At 38.2% G+C, this 23013-nt stretch overlaps 1 protein-coding gene across 3 annotated transcripts in view; it reads right to left on the bottom strand.

The window, feature by feature from the left end:
- The window catches only part of pak3.S (p21 protein (Cdc42/Rac)-activated kinase 3 S homeolog), a 128766-nt gene that overhangs the window by 18355 nt on the left and 87398 nt on the right, over positions 1-23013 (bottom strand). For 2 of the 3 annotated variants that reach the window (XM_041575246.1, XM_041575245.1), the window contains exons 3-6: positions 14060-14160; positions 9096-9140; positions 6697-6850; positions 5433-5470 (exon numbers count right to left, since the gene is read on the bottom strand). In XM_041575246.1, coding sequence (XP_041431180.1) covers positions 5433-5470; positions 6697-6850; positions 9096-9140; positions 14060-14160 — 338 coding nt within the window. The remainder of the gene's footprint in view (positions 1-5432; positions 5471-6696; positions 6851-9095; positions 9141-14059; positions 14161-23013) is intronic. The other variant, XM_018232975.2, reaches the window with a different exon arrangement.

Genomic DNA, 23013 nt, shown 5'->3' with positions numbered 1-23013 from the left:
GACAGATTTCAAAATTGAATATAAAAAAATCTGTTTGCTCTTTTGAGAAACGGATTTCAGTGCAGAATTCTGCTGGAGCAGCACTATTAACTGATTCATTTTGAATTTTTTTTCCCATGACAGTATCCCTTTAATAGATCTTGCCAGACTAACTTATTTTCTTCTTAAGAGAAGGTGAGCAGGGACCTCGATTCTAGGGAGTAGATTTATCAAAGAGATCTCCACAGTCCGCAGAGTAAAAAAAAACGCCTCTCTCTCCATTCATTTCTATGGGTTTTTTAAAGGCATATTTATCAAAGGGTGATAGTGAAAGTTCACCCTTTAATAAAGACGCCTTTAAAAATCCCATAGAAATGAATGGAGGAGGTATTTCACTCTGCGGACTGTGGAGATCTCTAACTTCACTCTTTGATAAATCTACCCCCATGATGGCAGTGGATGTGATTTACTTAGACTTTGCTAAAGCATTTGATACAGTGCCACACAGAGGGTTACTGGTTAAATTAAGGAATGTTGGCCTGGAACATAGAATTTGTACCTGGATAGAGAACTGGCTAAAAGATAGACTACACCCGACCCTCACACCTTTACCAAACTCACCACATGGGCTGAGGCCTTGCAACTGACTGACCCCTGGAGGTGGAAGCATCCATCTCAACGAATCTTCTCCTGCCACTCTCCAACCCATAAGACCTTTTCAAGAATTGATCTCGCCCTTGCCTCAGTAGAGCTCCTGCCTCTTGTTGACCAGGTCCAGTACTTACCCCAATCCCTCTCTGACCACTCCCCGTTACAACTCACATTACGGTGGAATCCTGCAGCCACTGATAAGTTGTGGCGTCTAAGCCCTCTATGGCTCAAAAATGCATCTGTGGCTACCGCAAATGCGAAGGCTTATGGGGAGTACTGGACCCATAACACTGGTTCTGCCTCCCCGCTAACCTTGTGGGATGCTTCAAAAGCAGTCATACGAGGTGCTTTTATGGGGGCAATCTCGCAAGCCAGAAATGATAGCGTAGAGCAGGTTACAGTTGCGGAAAATGAACTTCAAAATGCTCTTGCAATACACACTCAGGATCCTACCCCGGCCAACTACACTGATCTCTTAAAAGCTCAACACACCCTCTCCAAGGCCTCTATTTCTCTAACCAGGAAAGCCTTGCTCTACCAAAACCAAAGAATTTTCGACCAGAGTGATAAAAACAGCAAACTTTTGGCGTTCTTGGCCAAACAGCAAACTGCACCATCCGCAGTTTCGCGCATCGTGCTAGACAATGGCTCAGTGGTTACAGAACCTAGGCTTATAACGCAAGAATTTGCTACATTTTACCAAACACTGTACACCACGTCAGCACTTTATTCCAAAGCCCAACTCCAACAGTTTTTAGATTCCATCCCTATGCCTACTCTCTCCCCTAATGACCAAGCTTTCTTAGATGCGCCTATCACACCCCAGGAGGTTACGGATGCTATTGCCTCACTAACTCCTAATAAAACACCAGGACCGGATGGCCTCCCTCCGGACTGGTACAAAGCCCTCTCGGAACAAATTGTCCCAAAATACCTTGACACACTTCAAAGTGCTTTTGATAATAACTCACTGCCCCCTTCATTTACTGAAGCCCTCATAGTAGTTATCCCTAAACCGGGAAAAGACCCTACCAGATGCTCTTCCTACCGCCCTATCTCTCTGCTTAACACTGATGCTAAAATCTTAGCCAAAATACTCTCCTCTCGCCTCCAACAAGTGGTCCCAGACCTTGTCCACCCAGATCAATCTGGCTTTATGCCTGGGCGCTCCACAAATATTAACCTTCGCAGACTCTTTACTAACCTGCAACTCACTCATGCAGAGACGGGCACCAGAGTCGTAGCCTCTTTAGACTCTGCCAAGGCTTTTGATTCGGTGGAGTGGGACTTTTTGTGGGAGGTTCTGACCCGTTTTGGGTTCGGCCCCCGGTGTTTGACCTGGATTAAGCTCCTTTATAGGAGTCCCACGGCACGAGTTCGAGTCAACGGCCTTATATCGCCCCCCTTCTCATTGACAAGGGGAACGAGACAGGGCTGCCCCCTCTCCCCGGTTCTATTTGCCCTGGCGATCGAACCCCTGGCAATATTGATCAGGCACTCCCCCCCGAATACGAGGCTTAACGTATGGCACCGTGCAGGAAAAGGTATCTCTATTTGCTGATGACCTTCTTATCTATCTGGCTGACCCTCATGACTCCCTTGCTGCCCTTTTGGACCTGGTCAATCGGTTTGGCTCATTCTCTGGCCTACGGGTGAATTGGGACAAATCGGTCTTATTCCCCATAGACCCTAATCAACCCCAATCTTTGCCAGCTGAGACCCCTCTAGAGTGGGCCAGTCAGTTCAAATACCTAGGTGTGACCATTCATGCTGATGTTGCAAAATATGTCTCTCTCAATCTAGACCCAATCCTAGCCAACATGATTACCTCACTGAACCGATGGACCAAACTTCCCTTGTCGTTATGGGGCCGTGTCAACCTTATTAAAATGATTTATCTTCCCAAAATCCTTTATCTGCTCCACAACGCACCTATATATCTCCCTAAACTTTACTTCAAACGCATTAACCAGATCATGGTCCCCTTCCTTTGGAACAATAAAGCACCCAGAATTGCTTTGACCAAGCTATGTGCCCCGTGTGAGGAGGGTGGCCTGGCCCTCCCTAACTTCCATCTATATTACCTGGCCTCGCAAGTCTATTACCTCCACTGGTGCCTTAACCCAGACCCGTATAACCCCAACTCGCAGTTACAGGCCCTCCTCGTAGGAGGGTCTTCGTAATTTCCCATACCGTTCCCTTAAGGACTACGGCTCTCTACCAACTACGTTAACCACCCCTCACAAATCCTGGATGGTAGCCCTCAAGGTCTTGGGTTGTGAACTTCCACTAATGTCCCCTCACTTGCCTCTGTGGGGAAACTCCTACCTACCTCACTTCAGAACCCTACCAGAGTTCGTCTTCTGGCCAAACCAAGGCATTAAGTGCCTGAAAGACCTCCTTGATCCACAGACGTTCCCCACATGCCATGCTCTTCAACGCAGAACCCACCCTACGCAAATTTTACTATTCCAATACCTTCAGCTACGACATGCCTTTCACTCCCAATTTCATTCCCTTACCCCCCAACAGTCCTCCCTGGTCATAGATGAAATACTCCGTGGCCCTAGCCCCTCCAAATTGGTGTCCCGTTTATACCACCGGCTTCTCCTATCTGGCCCTAAACCCTTCCGGACTACCCAGGACTGGTGGACTACTAAAATTATAGGTCTTACTCAGGATGACTGGGAGGAGGCGATAGACAATGTGTACACTGGTCTCATTTCTCTAAAAGATAAGCTGATACAGTATAAAATTATACACCATGTATATATAACCCCTATACGCCTTAAACAAATGGGCCGAGTCCCTCTCGACAACTGTCCTAGGTGTCAGCAACCGGGTGCGGACTTCTTCCATCTAATATGGGAGTGCCAACATATTTTAGACTTCTGGACGAGAGTGGTAAACTACTTAGCGGACAATCTAGACTTCCCAAGGGTCATCTCTCCAACTGTTTGTCTGCTGGGGGTCTTGGAGGAACTGGTCCCAGCCAAATATCCCAGAATTACCTACCGCATCCTCCTCTTTTATGCAAAGAAAACTATAGCAATGCACTGGATGGGCAACCTCTCACCCTCTCTTAGAGCTTGGGTGCACCTGGTTAACAGTGTAGTACCTCTTTATAAACTTACCTACGAGTCCAGGGGTGCCCTGATGAAATTTGACAACATATGGGGCCCGTGGGCTGACATTGATCCGAATCCCCCTGATTGAGCTGTATCTGGACAACCCTTCTTGGCAGTAACGATGGAGGTTTCACTAGCCCTGACTTGCCTGATCAATACCTTAGCCATTGTGATATAACATTTCTCCATCTCTTTCTAGTAGCAATGCTTACCCTAGTATGTACAGAGTCAACTTCTGTTTTGTACCTCTATTGTGTACCTTACTTGTGTCAGTCTGCTCAACTGTTTGTAATGTATGTATGATTGTTTGTGTTCAAAAGGAAATAAAACTTACCTTTAAAAAAAAAAAAAAGATAGACTACAAAGAGTAGTGGTAAATGGAAAATGTTCTAATTGGACCAGTATTGTTAGTGGAGTACCGCAGGGCTCTGTACTAGGCTCTTTGATTTTCAAATTGTTTATTAATGACATGGAGGTGGGGCATTGAAAGTACTGTTTCTATTTTTGCAGATGATACTAAATTGTGCAGAACTATAGGTTCCATGAAAGATGCTGCCACTTTGCAGAGTGATTTGTCTAAGTTGGAAAACTGTGCAGCAAACTGGAAAATGAGGTTCAATGTTGATAAATGCAAGGTTATGCAAAAATAATATAATTGCAAGTTATACACTAAATGGCAGTGTGTTGGGAGTTTCCTTAAATGAGAAGGATCTAGGGTTTTTTGTAGATAACACGTCTAATTCTGGGCAGTGTCATTCTGTGGCTACTAAAGCAAATAAAGTTCTGTCTTGCATAGAAAAGGGCATTAACTCAAGGGATGAAAACATAATTATGCCTCTTTATAGGTCCCTGTTAAGGCCTTATCTGGAGTATACGGTTTTGGACTCCAGTTCTTAAGAGGGATATAAATGAGCTGGAGACACGTGCAGAAACGTGCAACTGGTTAGAGGGATAGAAGACTTAAATTATGAGAGTAGACTGTCAAGGTTGGGGTTGTAAAAAGGCTCTTGCGAGGCGACATGATTACACTTTACAAATACAAATTAGAGGACATTATAGACAAATAGAAGGGGACCTTTTTACCCATAAAGAGGATCACTGCACCAGAGGCCACCCATTCAGAATAAAAGAAAAGAAAAGAACTTTCATTTGAAGCAACTTAGGTGGTTCTTCACAGTGAGGTCAGTGAGGTTGTGGAATGCAATGCCGGATGATGTTGTGATGGCTGATTCTATTAATGCTTGGACAGTGGCTTGGATGATTTCTTGGACAGGCATGACAGGCTATTGTGATACTAAAATCTATAGTTAGTATAGATATGGGTATATATAATATTTATGGAATTATGGAGGGGTGTGTGTATGGATGCTGGGTTTTTATTTGGAGGGTTGAACTTGATTGACTTTGTCTTTTTTCAACCCGATTTAACTATGTAACTATGTAACTATCACAAGTTGTAAAGAATGTGTACAAGATACAAGTGTGAGATAAACATCCTGTTTGTGTGCGAAACTGGAACAAGATGATGTTTACATCGAAATAATATTACACAGACTGGGTTTTTGATGAACAAACTAGTCAAGACTTTACAATAAAGAAGTAAAGGATTGCCAAGTTTACAAAATCGTCTAATGAAGCAAAAAAGTAAATACACAATATACAAAATCAACTTACCAAAGAGTGGGCAGCTATGTATCCATGTGCGCTTTTATCTGCAAGATGAGTTGGGACATTAGTGGATATAGATAAGGAAAAGCTTTAAGTCATACCACACCCATACAAAAGTAAATAAGAATGATAATTAAGTGTTCCTCTAAAACTCGTAACATTTTTAGACTTCAGAAAAATCCATGGTGTACATTTCTGCCAACCTCAACTTATCAGAGATGGTGAGAACATTCAACAACTCTTCCTTCAGTTTATGTGATTTTCCAAAATACTTTTAAACATAAAACATGGTTTTGAGACTTAGTTTTCCCACATGTAATGAAAAAAGACCAGGGTTGGACAAAGTATAATAACAGAAACTAAACTCATCCTGATGGATGATAAAGACTTCTTCATGGACCTATTTTATGCATTTTTCAAAAGAACTCTATTTAAGGGGGAATCCATGCACAACATGTAAAAAATAATAAGGATTAATATGGAGAGAGTGATTTTATGCACTAAAATATTACATAAAACATGGAAGATTTAAGGTGGCCTTACATGTTATGAGTCGATTGTTTGGTGAGTTTGCCAGATGAGCAGATATTTTCTCCGATGTGCCCACCTATTGTTGGCAACATTGTGCTAATGAGATTGTTTGGCCCTAGGGCTAAATGATACAATAAGTCGGCACAAGGACAGCATTAATGAGCTGATGCAGTCCTTGATCTAATAGAAAAATCAAGCCTGCCCAATCGTCATCTGGCCGATTTGCAGCCAGATATTGACCAGGGAGGCCAGTTGGAGAGCCCAATACACAGGCAGTATAAGCTGTTGATTGGTCTAAAGGACACAGAATATACCTAAATATACCTTTAGAACAAAGGAAGGAGCGATCACTTGGCCTTTAATAGCAAGTGAAGCATGTGCTGCTTTCTTCTACCTTTACATTGATATACTATGATCCACAAGATGTGTGTGTGATCACACCACAGCACTCATAATAGAACAATGTGATATGGATATAGGTAAAAAAGAAAGGTACAAAAAATTTCCCACTGCTAAGTTCCACCGGGAACTGCTAAAAAAATTAGACAAATAACGGGAAGAAATAAACCAAGGGACAATAAAAAAAATCCAACATGTTTGACATCCCAGGTATATATTAATATACATTTTTGATAAATTTTATTAATTGCTGCAACCATAAATGTACATTTATTCTATCATAAATGTGAACTAGTCCAAAGACAATTTATATGCAATTTATATGCAAGGTGTCACATACCTCCAGATGTAAAGCTCATATACTTCTGGTTGTTCACAGTCTCTTTGGAATCATAAAATTTAAGGACATCTAATACTGCCTGAGGATTCTTTTTCTGCTCCAGTTTGGTTATATTTGAGGTTTGGAGTAGTCGTGCCCATTGTTCTGGGATACCCTGAGGACGAAAACCAAAAACATTTTTGTGGCATTCTAGAATCCCATTTTACTTTGCATATACTTTAGATAAACACTAGATTGAAACCTTAGCTTTGGTATGGGAAATTTTAAGATGCAGTTATTATTTATATAAAAACACAGTTAAAATCTGTACCCCAAATGGAAAAATAAAAAATAAAGTAATGATCATGAGAACAAACGGGTGCATGAAGCATGTTGAAAAATCAACTTGTGGTCTCTCGATGGTTTATGGAGGAAGGATTTAGTCTGGGTTTTCCCTGATGAAAGAGTGTAGAACAGCCATTCTTTAAAAAGGCTCAAAGTCAGAATTTAGCAATATTCCACCACCTACCAGAAACTAAGGAAAAGAGAGACAGGCCTAGCCTTGGTAATCTTATATTTACAGTGTGCCAAACTGTTTTGTCTAGCTAATGGATGCATATGATGAGCAGAACATCAACCTACAGATTTAATGCAAAAATGTCATTTTAAGATTTGTATCTGAACAGAATGGAGAAGTCAATAAACTATTGCTATTTTTTCCTGCTCCCATATGGCCATGAGAAGCAGACCGAGGACTAACCATAACCATTTTCAGGATGCTCAGAGTTGCTTATATTTATCCAATTATACAATAAAGCGTTTTTTTTTAAACTGATATATTGCAAAGATGTTGAAAGAACCTCAACAATTTATATCTTGACTTATATGTTGTCCCTCTTTTGTGCATATACCTGTCTTAATGTCCACAATCTGAAAACTGAACCAATAAAGGATATGCACTTCTGCTAGGCCATGTCTTATATTCTCACATTGGGATAATGTACAAAAGACTTTCTATTTTCTATTGTTGAAAATAAGTCCAATGACCACACTTTGGCATAAAGGCCAATTTTAAGGGCATTTAATTAGTGTTTCTGCTCTACTGTAATCAGCCATGTCTGCCCTAAGAGTGATTTGTAGTTGCGTACATGAATAGAAAGTTTTATAAAAACAGAAAAATTGAAGGGCACACCTTTTTGTGTCTAGGATCTCTAGCACAATGACCAGTTAGGCATTTTGAGGGGGAAGTCCAAAATCTAAAATGTGTGCGCAAAAATGAATTGTTTAATCCCAATCCATGTCGTTAAGAATCCCACAATTCCCTACAACAATGGCACATAGGGTGTTTGCATTATTTTTGTGATTGAAAAGAAAGTCCGTAATTGCAGCTGGAGCTTTCTATTGCGGGAATAATTCTATTAGGAATAATGAATAATCAATGCCACTTCTATTAACTATAATTGGAAGTGATTTGCATCAATATCCAGAGTTTTAAAAGTTTACTCATTCTTAGTTGCAGCAACAATATGTTACATATGTCCCAACAGGTCTACAAAAATAGAAGTATGCAGTATATATGATGACTGCAATATTTGTTAAAACCCAGGTATAACTAGGGTATGCTCCTGTGCATATTTCCCTATTTCTTTGCACATGTGCCAGTCACATTGCCCCTTAGTTTTTTTGTTTTTAGTGCAATAAGTCTTCAGGTCCTGCTAAAGTATGCACATATAATTCACATGATTAACTGGAATCTGCCTTTTTAAAGTCTGAGAAGGACATATTCTCTAGCTATATAACACAGGGGCAACATTAACTATTTATAGCTAAAAAAAAGTAGTTCAGGCTATAAAGTGTTTTTTTTCTCCTTGATACATATTTTTACCCTCTCTCTCTCTTACCCATAAAGATGGCAGAGCCCTCATTTTAATCCACTGGAGGACTATAGTATTTAATTTTCGTGTGGCATCACCATTTTGACATTTCTCTGCTTCCATGGTTGTTGCTCCAGGGCAGCAGAACTAGGGATCACATCTGTTTTTGAAGAGTAGACCATTTCCTCACTTCCTGTCTTATTTACAACTACACACTTTAGGATGGTTCTATCACAAATATCTGTGGGCAGTGAGGACCCCCACCAATGATATATTTGCCCTGAGCCCAGTGGTACATTAAAGTGAACCTGTACCTTGGCACTGTGTCTCATTAACTCTGTGTTTGCCCAGCGTAAGAACGAAAGAACAGTGTGTAGCATGTTTCTAGAGAAAAGTCTGAAAATGAGTGACATGGGCCCCTGGAGTCTGGATTAAAATGATAGAAGAAGCCAAGCAACATATCTACAGCAAACACATGAACTTGCAGCGCTATGACATCTCAAAGAAGCACTTTGATGCAAGCTTCTTTTTGGGCCTGTGACGCACCTCTGGGAGTTTCCCTGTGCCCATCTGTGAACCAAAGAGATCTGGCTGCAATGGACGTAAATAAAGAAAGAAAAGAAAAGTTAAAATAGGATGTGGGATAGATGGTGGGAGAGGAAATGGTCCCAATGGAGGGGGAGAAAAGAAGAAAATCCAGGTCATGGGGGGAAAAAAAATCACAAAAAACCTTCCATGTAGAGTGGAGGGTATATGAAGTATCTTGGGGCTGGGTGCAGTGCAGGCTGCAGGAGGGCAGGTTTTGGAAAACAGGCAGAACTAGAACAGAAATGTTTTGTTGCTTAGACTTAATTCTGATTGGGATCCATAGAGTGTCCTTGGTTACTTGCACTTCTAATGGCAACACATAGAACATAACATAAGATGGTCCATTCTTGGCTTGTGAAAACAGACAGAAAATAGCATTGTCATTCATATTTCCATCTCTTTTCATGCTGTGCAATCATCCAACACCAAACACAATCCAGGTGTTGGAAAAGAAACCCTTAATATTGTGTGTTTATTTCAAATATTCCAGGTCTGTCTAAACTGTTTAAACATTTGGAATGCCCACTTATTTCAGCTTGACATCGTTTACTACGTTCCTATAGGCCTAATGCCAGCCAATCACATGGGCAGGATCAAGAAAGTCATATTGTGACATACATTTTGTCCCATGAATATTTGTTTTTTGTATGTCAGTAAAATACTGTAAAACATACAAAAGTAGTTAATGCATCCAAATGAAACTCTTGCACACAATATTATCATTTTAAAAAAAGGAGTTGTCCTTGTGATAATCTGATTGTGAAATCAGGTTGCTATCAAACAACTTATTTTCCAAAAACTAAAACTGCAGGGACATGCTTCTTCAAGAGAAAAAGGCCCAATCACGTAGCAAGCAGGCCCGTTCCTGGGCTAAAAAACATGTTAGTATAAGCAGAGATGAGTGCATAGCATGCAATGGTCAGTGATGCCATAAAGCTGAGAAAAAAATCCAGCCCAGGAGCCCATGCAGCTCTCCCAGTTGTTCTTCTAGACATATCTATTAGCAAACACAAACCACAGCCAGAGGAGTGAAAAACACGGGGTTAGGGGGTTGTATATGGAGTACATGTAACCAAGGGGAGCAGACAACTGATATGGCAACTGTTATAATTATTTACATAAAAGTACAAAAAAATCATACAGTATTACAAATTCCAAGGGTATTTCCAAACTTTCCAGAAAGGTATAGAAGTGAGAAAAGAAGAAGAATAACAAAGTGGTCAACACTCAAAAACTGTACACAATAACATGTCCTACTCCTCTATTTACTGTAAACCCCTATAACCTAAGTGGTGCAAGACACAAGATGGAACATATAAAAGTACATTTTTAATTTGCTCCGGCATTGCACTATAATCAAACAAAATGGAAACCTAACCAACTGTATCCGATTGTTCTTAAATACCTGATGTCTGTGTAGAAACTGCACTAGAGCAGCAAGAGCAAACTGCAGAGACCCTTCCAAATGTTAATTTGCTTTTCCTACTGGTGCTGGCACTTAGAGCTCTAATCCTCTGAATACAGATGACAATCTGAATGACTCCCGGTCAGACCATCACTGTGTATGTTCACATATTCTAAAAAGTGGAACACTGACTTCCCTATATTCCTTAAATTTATTGTCCCCTAAAACACCAGCACCTGCATCCGACCATTGGACTTACAGTTTTATAATACTAGACTTGCAGAACAGATTTGCAGTCATTTGTTGTAGGTAGTCCATGTGAAACCCAAATTCTTATACTTATTTTTAAATTATCATCTCTGTATTTAATGTAAGAGTTACACTTTACATACCAACCAGCCACATGTTTGTGCTGAATACTTTGGGCACGCTGACAGGTGCAATTCCTTTATAATTCACTTTCCATAAAGTGATTTTATTTTTTGCTGTACATTAAACAATGTTTAATGCTAAATAGCGATATATTCATTTTATTCTGACAATACATTTATTTGACTTGATGAATGGGTTTCATAAATCAGGAATTATATCACAAAAATTATCTTTTTATGTCTTTTTATGTCATTACAGCATACGGTACACATCTCGTTGCTGTTTCATACAACAAACTTGCTTTACATCAGCTTTGTTTATGAAAGACATGTTTTAAAGCAGCACGGACATGTTCTTATAAAAATCCATAGGCACGTGTGAGTCTAGGCATTAAAAACTTTTGTCTGTAAAATACCCCCATGTCGCCCCTAGTCCAGTTGCACCTGTTGATTGCACAAAAGGGAAAGAGCTGCAGAGACCTCTGTTTAGTTATGATGGGCTGGGGGAGGTGCAATCCTCCTTTAGATTGATACAAATTAGAAACACTACTGTCAGCTGAGGGAAGTAATGCTGGGCAGAAGCCCTTGGTGGTACTTTTTGGAAGAAAGATGCTGGCAAATCATCTCTTCTAGTTATACATTCCCATGAATTTTTAAAGGAATGTGTCATTATCATCAAAATCTGACCCTAGCTAATGATGTCAGACGACCTATTACAAAAAAATGTATTGTCCTTTATAAGTGCATTATTCACCACTACAGCTCCACTCAAAAATAGAGATTAGAATATTGATAAACTAGGCCTTTCCTGCACTGAAAAATTCAGTTGTCAGGTCACTAGTAAACATTGGTTTCAATGTCTGCTTTCAATTACTGAACACTAGTGATGGACGCATCTGACCAGTTTTGCCAAAAATTTGTGAAACTGCGAAAATTCGCCGAAATGCATTGAAGTCTATGGGCGTCAAAATTATAATTTTTTTGATGCCCAACATTTTTTTATTTATTTTTCTGGGGAAACTTTGCAAATAATTTCGCTCATCCCTACTGAACACATTAAAGGGGTGGTTCACCTTTAAGGTAACTTTTATTGTGTTCTAGAATGTCTAATTCTAAGCAACTTTTCATTTGGGTTTCATTATTTATTTTTTATAGTTTTATAGATATTTGCCTTTTTCTTCTGACTCTTTGCAGCTTTCAAAGGGTATCGCTGACTCTCTTCTAAAAAAACAAATGCTCTGTAAAGCTACAAATGCATTGCTACTTTTTATTACTGATCCTTCTATTCAGACTCTCTCCTATTCATATTCCAGTCTCTTATTCAAATCAATACATGGTTGCTAGGGTAATTTGGACCCTAGTCACCACCACTCTCAAGAGCCACCAATTATATTAAAATAAAAAACAATCTTCCAATGAGAATCCAAACTAATGTGTTTAAATCTGCTTCCAAGTTCTTTTTTCCTGCATTGGAGTTGAATGTACAGATTTTTGGCGCCAGACAACTTTGTCTTCCTTCCCCATGTTCAATCGCAATGTAATATAATGAATTTAAAATTACCAAAAAAATCTCAGTTACAGCAAGGTGGCTGATATAGTGCTGCTAATCGGTATTCTCACTGGTTAATCCTCTTGCATCTCTAATATATTTGTCAAATTATTTAGGGGTCGAATTGGCACAGTTTTATGATGGGGTTGGATACCCTTAAATAAGAACTAAAACTTAATTAAACAGGTAGTTTAAATATGTTCTGATGCTCAGAGTTTGAGCAAATGACATTTGGTGATTGCTACACGTTTGACACCTTTGGTACAAAGTACAGCAGCAATATTTTTTCTTTTACCATTCTCGTTATTTTTTATACTGTAAGTGGCCCCGATGCCTCTTTCAGGTTATAGAGTTAAATACAGACTTCAGACAAGATGTACTGTATATCAGACCCTTCTAATTATAAAGAAGTCTAAATCACACAGAGACAATGTGCTGGTTCTTACAAGCTTTTAACAAGAAGGGGCCGATTCACTAACTTCGAGTGAAGGATTCGAAGTAAAAAAACTTCGAATTTCGAAGTGTTTTTTGGGCTACTTCGACCATCGAATGGGCTACTACGACCTATGACTACGACTTCGAATTGAACTATTCGAACTAAAAATCGTTCGACCATTCGATAGTCAAAGTACTGTCTCTTTAAGAAAAAACTTCGACCCCCTAGTTCGCCATCTAAAAGCTTTCCTAAGTTTTTTTGATCGAAGGATATTCCTTCGATCGTTGGATTAAAATCCTTTGAATCGTTCGATCGCACTAAAATCCTTCGACTTCGATATTCGAAGTCGAAGGATTTTGATTCCCAGTCGAATATCGAGGGTTAATTAACCCTCGATATTCGACCCTTTGTGAATCGGCCCCGAAGTGTTTAGTTTTGCCACAGATTGGAATTGCCGCAGCTTGGAACTGATCTCCAGAGGTGCATGTGTCAGATACTCTGTTATCATTTATAATATATACACTGGACAAAACTGAACATTGGCAGTAACCCATAATAACCAATCAGGGACTGGCTTTTTTCAGTCGGTGTAGGTTAAGAAATTAAAGCAAACAATTGGATGGTTGCCATGCATTACTGCCCAGGTACAATTTTGCCCATTATTAATGAGCATCATTATCTTTTCAGCCTTTTATGTAGGGTGAACAAAATACTTTACCCAAAATACTTTAACTAATACACATCTGGAATTGTACAGCCCTACTCTAACACTTGAAAGAGCTAGCCACCTCACCAGTTCAAAAGAGAACTGCATAGCATTAATGTTTCCTCAAAATATGTCAGAGTTCAACTTGCCTTGCACTCTACTCAACAACAAAAGGGGTATTTTTTTCTTAAGTTATTCACTTTTACAGGTTGAAGGCCAAAGAGAAAACAATTGTCTATCCATAAAACTGGATAATGAGAGACCAGGCAACTGTTCAGACAGATTACATTGAGTGTTCACAGCCTCTGATGAAATGCAATGGATTGATACAGAAAATTAAATTTCATAGGTTTCCTTTATAAGTCTAAATATTTGATTAAGGCCCACCTCCCAACAAACATCCCAAATGGAAACCAACAAGGTAAACATTATTTTAAAATAAAATGACTACTCACAGTGAATTCTCCCGTAACAGCATCAAATCCAACGTGGATAGTGTGTTCAAAATCGGAAGGGAGTGATATTTCAGGGCGTTCCTTTTCTTTCTTCTTGTTGGCTGAAGTTAAAACATTAAAATAAATCCCTAGTTAGCCATATAAATATTGTAGGTGAAGCAGTCATTAATATAAGCAACAAAACATGCAAAAAGCATCCACTACATCCTGTTCTTACCTGAACTCATACTGTATTAACTCAGTTATTACGCAGTTCAGTAGCTAGAAGCAGTTTAATTTAAGAAAAACCTACCACTCTATTCAAAAAAAGTAGTGTACATAATAGGCATCCCCACTGCTGTTTTATTTTAATATTTTTTTTTTTTTCACTTTAGATTCACTCCTTAGTATATTGATTCCAATTGGTGCATTACATTGGGATCTTTCGCTGCATTTGCACAAATGAACATTATTGGAAAATGCATATATATATATATATATATATATATATATATATATATATATATATATATATATATATATATATATATATATATATATATATATATATATATATATATATATATATATATCCCCTATGGACATAGACTTTGCTTCAAATCTAGCAACCAATCAGATGCTTGCTTTCAAATAGACTAGAAATGCTATGTACTCATTAGACAACATGGATTTATAGACCTAAAGCAAAATTTGCATTTGTTATGACATGGAATCCTCTTTGACTTCCAGATCAATCAACACAACTACTCTCATCCATCCAATGGCTGTCAAAAGATACCCAAGAGCAGTTCCCAATTTCTGATGTGAGAAATATAGAAAGATATATAGCATCTGTTTATAGCCACCCAAAGCATGTGCACCAGGTACACACAAGTTCACAATGCAACCTGCTGCTTTTCATAAGCCAAAACGCTAATGCAATATACATGACCTGACCCCCAGCCTGTTCTAACACTAGACTTTTGATTCTTTGCCTGTTTGTTCCCTGAGACCAAGAGGGATTAGGTATTTAAACTTGAACCTTCTGCCATACCCAATCTTTATGTAGCCAACTCCTGCTGGCAGAGAAGGTTTTATTAATCCAGAAGGCAAAGTGGAATATGAAGAAAGGAATAAGTGACTAAAAGGCAAGGAGGGAAAAACCATAAAGGTCTGGGGCTGAAATGAATAGGAAGAGGAGAGAAAACAGAAATGTAGAGATAGATGAGGTGAGCAGAAGGGATGGGAGGTGAGACAGACACACGGGTGGAGAAAGTGGGTAGACAGAAAAACCTATAAAGGGGAACTTCTATTTCAAAACTGTTTTTTTTTTGCTTTTACTGGTAGATAGCTGAAATCAGAATTTTGGATAAAAGGAAATCTGGAAGAAGGAAGTTAATAAGAGAAGTGGTAAGAGGAAGGGAGAGCTAAGGAAGTGGCGGTGGATAGGAAGAAATGATGGTAAAGAAACAGAACATAATGGAAGGGAGAGCAAATGGGTGTAAGAGAGTAGAATAGCAGAAGGAGAGTGTGAAAGAGCAGAATAGACAGCACAGAGAAGTACATGAAAGTGGAAAGAAAGTTCGAGAAAGAAAATAATAGGGAGAGTAGTGCAAAAGGTGAAAGGGAACATCATAAAGGTAAAGGGGGAGGTTTGGACAGCCACTTTGGAGAAATAAAGAGCAAAACTGAGAGGAGAATATAATCATGGTAGGGAAATTCATATTGGGGAAGGTTGGAAAGTAGAAAGCGGTAGAGGAGAAAAACAGAAGATTAAAACAATGAAAATACAGGGCACATGCCCATTCATTTGGGCTTCTTCCACTAACTGAAAGAAAACCATGATAGCTAGGTCTGTTGGCAGGCACTGTTTTCGCACCCTCATTAGGCTTACAGTGTCATGCAACCCCTCCCTTACCCTGTTCTGTTGTGAAATGATGCATGTTGGTACTTGAAGTCCTTTTGCTTTCCAAAGAATATGTGCACCCAGTCGCAGAATCCTTCACAATGGAAAAAGCTGAGGGAGGGGATGCATTACACTGAGATGCAAGGGAATGTTGAGATATGGTTTGTCATAGTAAAATGGCATCCTTTGGAATCAGTGTGAATGAATGAAGCCCAAGTAAATTGACTTGTCAAAAAGAGGAGTATATTTTCCCTTTAAGCAAAACAATGGCAAGGAAATGTGGATGCAAAGAAGAGAAGAAGGGAGTGAAATAGAGTGTGGAATTATAACAGAAAAGAGAATGGGAGCTGTGTGAAAATATACATGTATGTTCTACAGTATGTAGTTGGTTCTTGTGCATCAGTCTCTAGGGTAAATGGATGCAATGGAAAAAACAATAACTTGAGGAAATTCAGTATGTTAAAATCCTAGCCACTTTCTACCCAGTCTCGTTTCTTTTTTATCACGTCTAGATATAGCTATAAAAATCTGAGCAGAGGCAGTTACACACTGGGTTATTCCAGCTCTCCAATCAGCACAACACAGTAAGGATTTGCATGCAGTTTGTATACTCTGTACAAATTTCTCCAACTGGGAGGCATTGTCAGACAAGCATAAAAGGGACTGTGAATACTTTTATTAACAAATTAATGCTGCCTTTCAGTGATACAGAGAAAGCCGTTTGTTCTTTATTCAGTCCTTTAAATGATTACCTTTAGGGAAGACTGCTTCTCTGCCTCTTAAGCCAATGCTACCCTGCTGTATGCTAATTCACAATATTTGTGCACAGAGAGACTATGCAGCTTAACAGGGGTATTTTCACTTGGTACAGCATTTGGGCACTATCATGGTGATAAGAGATATACATATGCTATCCATGTTAACTGGCAAAGTTCTGATCATGAACTACAACTCCCAGAATCCTATTCAAAATCAACATTAACGCTCTCTCTAAAGAGAGAACAGTTCATACATCAGGTCTGACACAAAAGAAATATGCATCGTGGTTGCCCAACAAATAATAATTTAATAATTCATTCTTTAAGTTTTGGCATGCTTAAAGCTTAAAATGATTAAAATGAAGCATAATGTTTTAGTCAAATTAACTTAGGCTACTAACACAGGTGCTAAATCTGTTATTATATATCACTCTCCTATGAGGCCAGCTCATAATGAAATCACCCTAGCAGATACCAGAATGACATCATTATTTGTCATAATTATCAGGTTAATTAACTTGATAATTTGTGCTGACAACTTCACAAACAGAAACATTTACACCAAGTGGTAGTTTAGATTCCAGGAATGGTGTGGAAGAGTGAGCCAAAGCACAACATTCCCTGGCTGGAAAAGGGAAAGGGATTCATTATCAGCCTTCATTTATACAGCTCAGATACTGTATATTACAAGACTCTTTACAACAGGGTCTTAAGCTTTCTAACAGGGAGTCAAACTAAATCAGTTAATAACAGTTGCAACTCAAGAATTGGTTTATAACCTATTATGCACCTCTTTTTTAATTACAGGTATGGGATTCTGAAACCCATTATCCAGAAACTTCAGAATTACAGAAAGATTGTCTCGCATACACTCCATTTTATCCAAATAATCCAAATTTTAAAAAATGAATTCCCTTTTCTCTGTAATAATAAAACAGTACCTTATACTTGATCCCAACTAAGATATAAGCAATCCTTATAGGAAGCAAAAACAGCCTATTTGGGGTTATTTAACATTTACATGATTACATGATTTTCTAATAAACTTAAGGTATGAAGATCCAAATTCTGGAAAGATCAATTATCCAAAAAACCCCAGGTCCTGAGCATTCTGGATAACAGGTCCCATACCTGTACTATTTAAAAGAAGACACCAGATTATTGAAAGGGATCATGGAGATCCAAACTAAACAGCACATGGTCCCCACTCATTGTTTTTAGAATCTTTGCTATTCCTTTGGTCATATTTTAATCATTTTTGATATAATTTATAATTATACCATAGCCCCAGTTTATGCAAAATCTTATTTTGCTATAGCCCAATTGAGAATAAACAAATTTACCAAACACAAGCAACATTCCTAGTGGATCCTGCTACCAGGGCCAGAACTTGGGGAAGGCCGGTCCGCACTCGGCCGCCACTACTGTGTGTTAGTTTGTGTTTAAATAATTGTCTCACATCCAAAAGCAATATGCTGACTTTACAAGGTGTGACTTGCATATTCTGTGCACCCCCCCCCCTAAATCACAAGCATTTTTCCACCCATCCATACAGTTTTGCCTGACACAGAAGCTGACATTTACTGTACTATTTCCATAATAGTCCAATGTATGTTTGGGAATGCAGAACACATACATTATTAAGCAGAAGCTGAACAACTACATTTTAAAGCCAGGAGCCATCAGAACATTACAGGGGCTGCATTTGTGTTTATATACAAAGCGAGAAAATGCTTTCTCACCAGTCACATACAAACTTCAGCAACTTTACATCTATATTTTATACAATATAACAGCCTGTCTGGCAAATTAGCCAGACTCCTTTTGTTGATTATGATTCACCAACTAAACTAGCCCCTACCCCCTTATGAGGAAATATAATAAGCATCAATATTCTAAAAACAGTATAAATTGATAAATGGTTTTGTACTTATTTTTTAATCAGTTTTCCATACATGCAACTAATGGTCACAAATATATTTTAAAAATTGAGCCCAATTTTTAGCTTTCATTTGTTTATCAAGGGTTGTTTTTGACACCTCCCACTTTTTCAACAATTCAACTTGCACAAGACCAAACTAGGACAAATGCTGCTCAGTTTCTACAGACATTGCAGTATAAAAAAATACTAAAAAAAAAAAAAATACTAAGGGCAAATTTATCAAGGGTCGAAGTGAATTAGAGGGAATATTCGAAGTAAAAAAAAATTTAATTCTAAGTAATTTTTTGGATCCTTCGACCAACGAATAGGATACTACGACTTCGTTTTGAAGTAAAATCGTTTGAATATTCGACCATTCGATAATAGTAGTACTGTCTCTTTAAAAAAACTTTGACTTCAATACTTCGCCAAATTAAACCTGCCAAAATGCTATGTTAGCCTATGGGGAACTTCTAGAGCATTTTTCTACATTTTTGGAAGTCAAAGTAAAATCGTTCTATCGATCGTTAAAATCCTTCGAATCGTTTGAACGAACGATTTCACTTCGACCGCAAGATACCCAAATTCGATGAAAAAACCGTTGACTTTGAAATTCGACTATCGAATGGAAATACTTTGACTTCGAATATCAAAGTATTTTTAACTTCGAAATTCGACCCTTGATAAATCTGCCCCTAAACATCATTTTAAAAATTCAAAACTGCATTTTGCATCATCAAAACCTTAGAATTTCAGAATTATTACCTGTAAAGACTCATTTCTCTATGGTGCAATACCCGCAAGTTTGCAAGTTTGCAAGTTTGCATGTGTGCTTCGTTTGCGAAAACATATCACATAAAATGCTTGACAGTTTAGTGCAGGTACATAATCTGTTACCCGAAAACCCATTATCCAGAAATCTCTGAAACATGCCCACTTCCTATGGACTAAATTTTAACCAAATAATTCATATTTAAGAAACGATTTCAATTTTCTCTGTATTAAAAAAACAGTAGAATGTACTTGATCCCAGCTAAGATATAATAAACCCTTACTGGTGGTAAACCAATACAATACAGGACCCAAACATTCAGGATAATAGATTCCATACATCAAAAACTTTTTCACCTTGATACTGCAAGTCCTAGTCCCACTTGTGTGTTAAAGGTCATAGGTTAAATGAAAGGCTATTCCCCTGCTAAGAAGAATGATTTCCTTTTTTTTTTTATTATGTGTGGTGGTGGTGGGGGGGTATAGTGTTTATACAGAACATCTTATCCGTGCTGCTATGTTATGGTTACATCAGGTCACTAGTGACCCCAGCTGTCAACTGGCAGATGGATGGTGTGTGTTTTTGCATTGGTTTCCTTATACTGTACAGTATATGTTTGTGTGTGTGTTCTTATATATATCAGTGTGAGTTGTGTCTGGTTCTGTGTGGTAAGAAATTAGACTGTGATTAAACAGGTATGGATTAAAGGAAAAATATACATTATAAAGGAACCTAAGCCTTTAACCTCTATTTAATGATGTTCTGTGTGTCACTCACTGATTACCTTTCGCCTAAAACCAATGTAAAATAAATGGCAATGGTGTGTGTCATTGCGATGAGTGATGTATTTTCCCACTTTTTTTTTTTTTTTTACACAGCGTAGTAAATATGCCCCTAAGTGTAACAGGAAGAACTGTGAAAGTAAAAGACACAGCTTTCATTGGTTAACCTAGTATTTATGCGTGCCCATGCTTTGGATGTGAGCACAGGGTTTTATACAAGCCAGAGGAATGGATTTTAGAACAGGTATGGAACTTGTTGCCTAGAATGCTCAGGACCTGGGGGTTTTCTGGATAATGAGCCTGCATAATTTGGATCTCCATACATTAAGTCTGTAAAAAAAATATTTAACATCAAGGGAGTTATTTATTAAATTCTGAATGCTAAAAACTCGAAAAAGTCAAGTATTTTTTTTTTATTATAAAATCCATATTTTTAATGGAAAAAACCCTCAAATTTTTCGAGATTTATTATACCCCAAGGCTGGAATCTGAAAGTACTTCATCTTCAACCTGTTGAGGTCCTGTAGAAGTCAATGGCGCTGGGTTTCTCACGATAATCCAAACATTTTGGGCTTTTCCATCAATTTCAAGAAAAATTCTGACTTTTTAGGCATCAAATCCGAAAATTCTGATTTCTCACACCTCAATCCGAAAAAAGTTGCGTTTTTTCCCAATCCGATTTTTTCAAGTTTTTTTTTTAATGATAAATAAGGGCAAATCGTGGATTCTAGTTTGGTCAGACTTTTTTGATTAAAAAATCTGAAAAATTTGGATTTTGATAAATAACCCCCTAAATAAACCCAGTAGGATTGTTTTGCCACTAATATGGATTAATAATATGTTAGTTGGAATGAAGTACAAAGTTATGTTTTATTATTAGAGAAAATGGAAATAATTGCTAAAAATATTAATTATTTGATTGAGTCAATGGGAGATGGCCTTTTCTTATCCAGAGCGTGCTGTATAACGGGCTTATGGACAACGTATCCCATGCCTGTACTTAAAATGGCAGTGTTTTCTTCAAATCATAGTACAGTATACTTAACAAGTCCTAAGAATTCAAACACTATTATAATACATCCCCTTTCTGCACAGATCTAGACATTTTCATCCTGTCCCCATCATCCCTGACAAATTACTGTCAGAATTAAATGAGAAGGAAAGGTTAAAACTAAGTAAGCCTTATCAGAAAGGTCCACCTAAATATACCAGTAAAGTAGTGGGTCCTCTGCCAAAAGAAACAATTTATTTCTTTCCTTCTATTGTATACACATTGGCTTCTGTATCAGACTTCCTGCCTTCAGCTTAAACTTCCTTGCCCCGGGCATGAGCATGCTCAGTTTGCTCTCCCCCCCCCCCCTCGTCTCTGCTGTAATCTAAACTCAGAGCTATAAGTGGACAGGGAGAGAATCAGGCAGGAAGTGATCTCACACCAAGCTAATACTGTAGCTGCTATCCTAAACAAACAGAGAAAGCTTCTAGAGCTTTTTACTCAGGTATGGTAAAACATTGTACAGAATAAATATAGCATTCTAGCTTGCACTATTGTAGCTAATCTATTAGCAATAAAATTTCTCCATAGCTTTTCTTCTCCTTTAAAAGGGGAGGCTAAAAAGGCTGCCTATTGTTCAGCAAACTATAAAATGTAACATGCACAAATGCTTAAAAATTAATTTTTTAACTTTTCAAAACCATCTCATCAACAGTCTTAACAATTCAGTTAGCTCCCCAGTGATCCGTAAATAACCCCCAGTGTGGTTGGAAAAAGAATTCCAGGCCTCTTTCCTCAGGGTTCAGTGCAGTCCCTTGGCACGTGCTTGCAGACTGAAATACAAGCTTCTATAATTAAAAGCAGCCTAGTAACATTATACTTAATGGCAGATACCCCAAATTGTTAAAACATGTGGGTATGATTTACTAGATAACAAGTTACACTGAGGAGACTCTGTTTCACTGCTTAGTCTGGAGCGATCAGTGTTGAAGGAATTTCCTTTCTGAGAGTCTGTTCCACATCATGATAATTAAAGGTGCAGTTCTACCTGCTCTATCCTGAATACTTTCAGCAAAAATGTCATTGACTTTCCCTTGTTTTCATTCACAGCATACCAAAACGGAACATGACTAATAAAGACTGGAGCTTGCTTTAAGGATCTCATATGAATAGCGCAGAGTTATATGGCACAATTCACCTCGTAGCAAAACATAAACCTTGTGCCTTGTCGTTACTCTTAAAAGGGTTGTGCACCTTCAAACAACTAGTTGTTTTCAGATAGATCACCAGAAATAATTACTTTTTCCAATTACTTTCTATTTTCTGTGTCACTGTTTTTCTAATATTGAAGTGTAAAGTGTCATTTTTCACCTTCTAAAGGAGCTCTGGGAGGGGGGGTTGCCGACCCTGTAAACTGTTCTAAATTGATACATTTAGTTGATACATTTCTTATATTTGTCCCTGCTGAGCAGAATCTCTGGGTTTCATTAAAGGCAGATGTTAGAATTGATACAATAGTTGCTAATATTCCACAGATACTGCAGAGAAATGTATCAACTAAATGTTGCAAAATTGTAACAGTTTAGAGTCTGCACCTGAATTACTGAGCCAGACAAACACCAGTCAGGAACATTCAACATTAAATAGATTTTGTAAAAACAGTAAAAAATAAATAGTAATTAAAAAAAGTATTTGAAAAAAAGTATTTATTTCTGGGGAACAATCTGAAAACAACTGAACTGAAAAAAAAAGTGTGTAGAAGGTGAACAACCCCTTTAAAGTGGATCTGTCACCCAGACACAAAAATCTGTATAATAAACGTCCTTTTCAAATTAAACATGAAAT

Source organism: Xenopus laevis, chromosome 8S, assembly GCF_017654675.1.
Source record: "Xenopus laevis strain J_2021 chromosome 8S, Xenopus_laevis_v10.1, whole genome shotgun sequence".
Taxonomy (NCBI): Eukaryota; Metazoa; Chordata; class Amphibia; order Anura; family Pipidae; genus Xenopus; species Xenopus laevis.
Note: the sequence above shows the minus strand (reverse complement) of the source record. Positions and strands in the feature narration are given on the sequence as shown.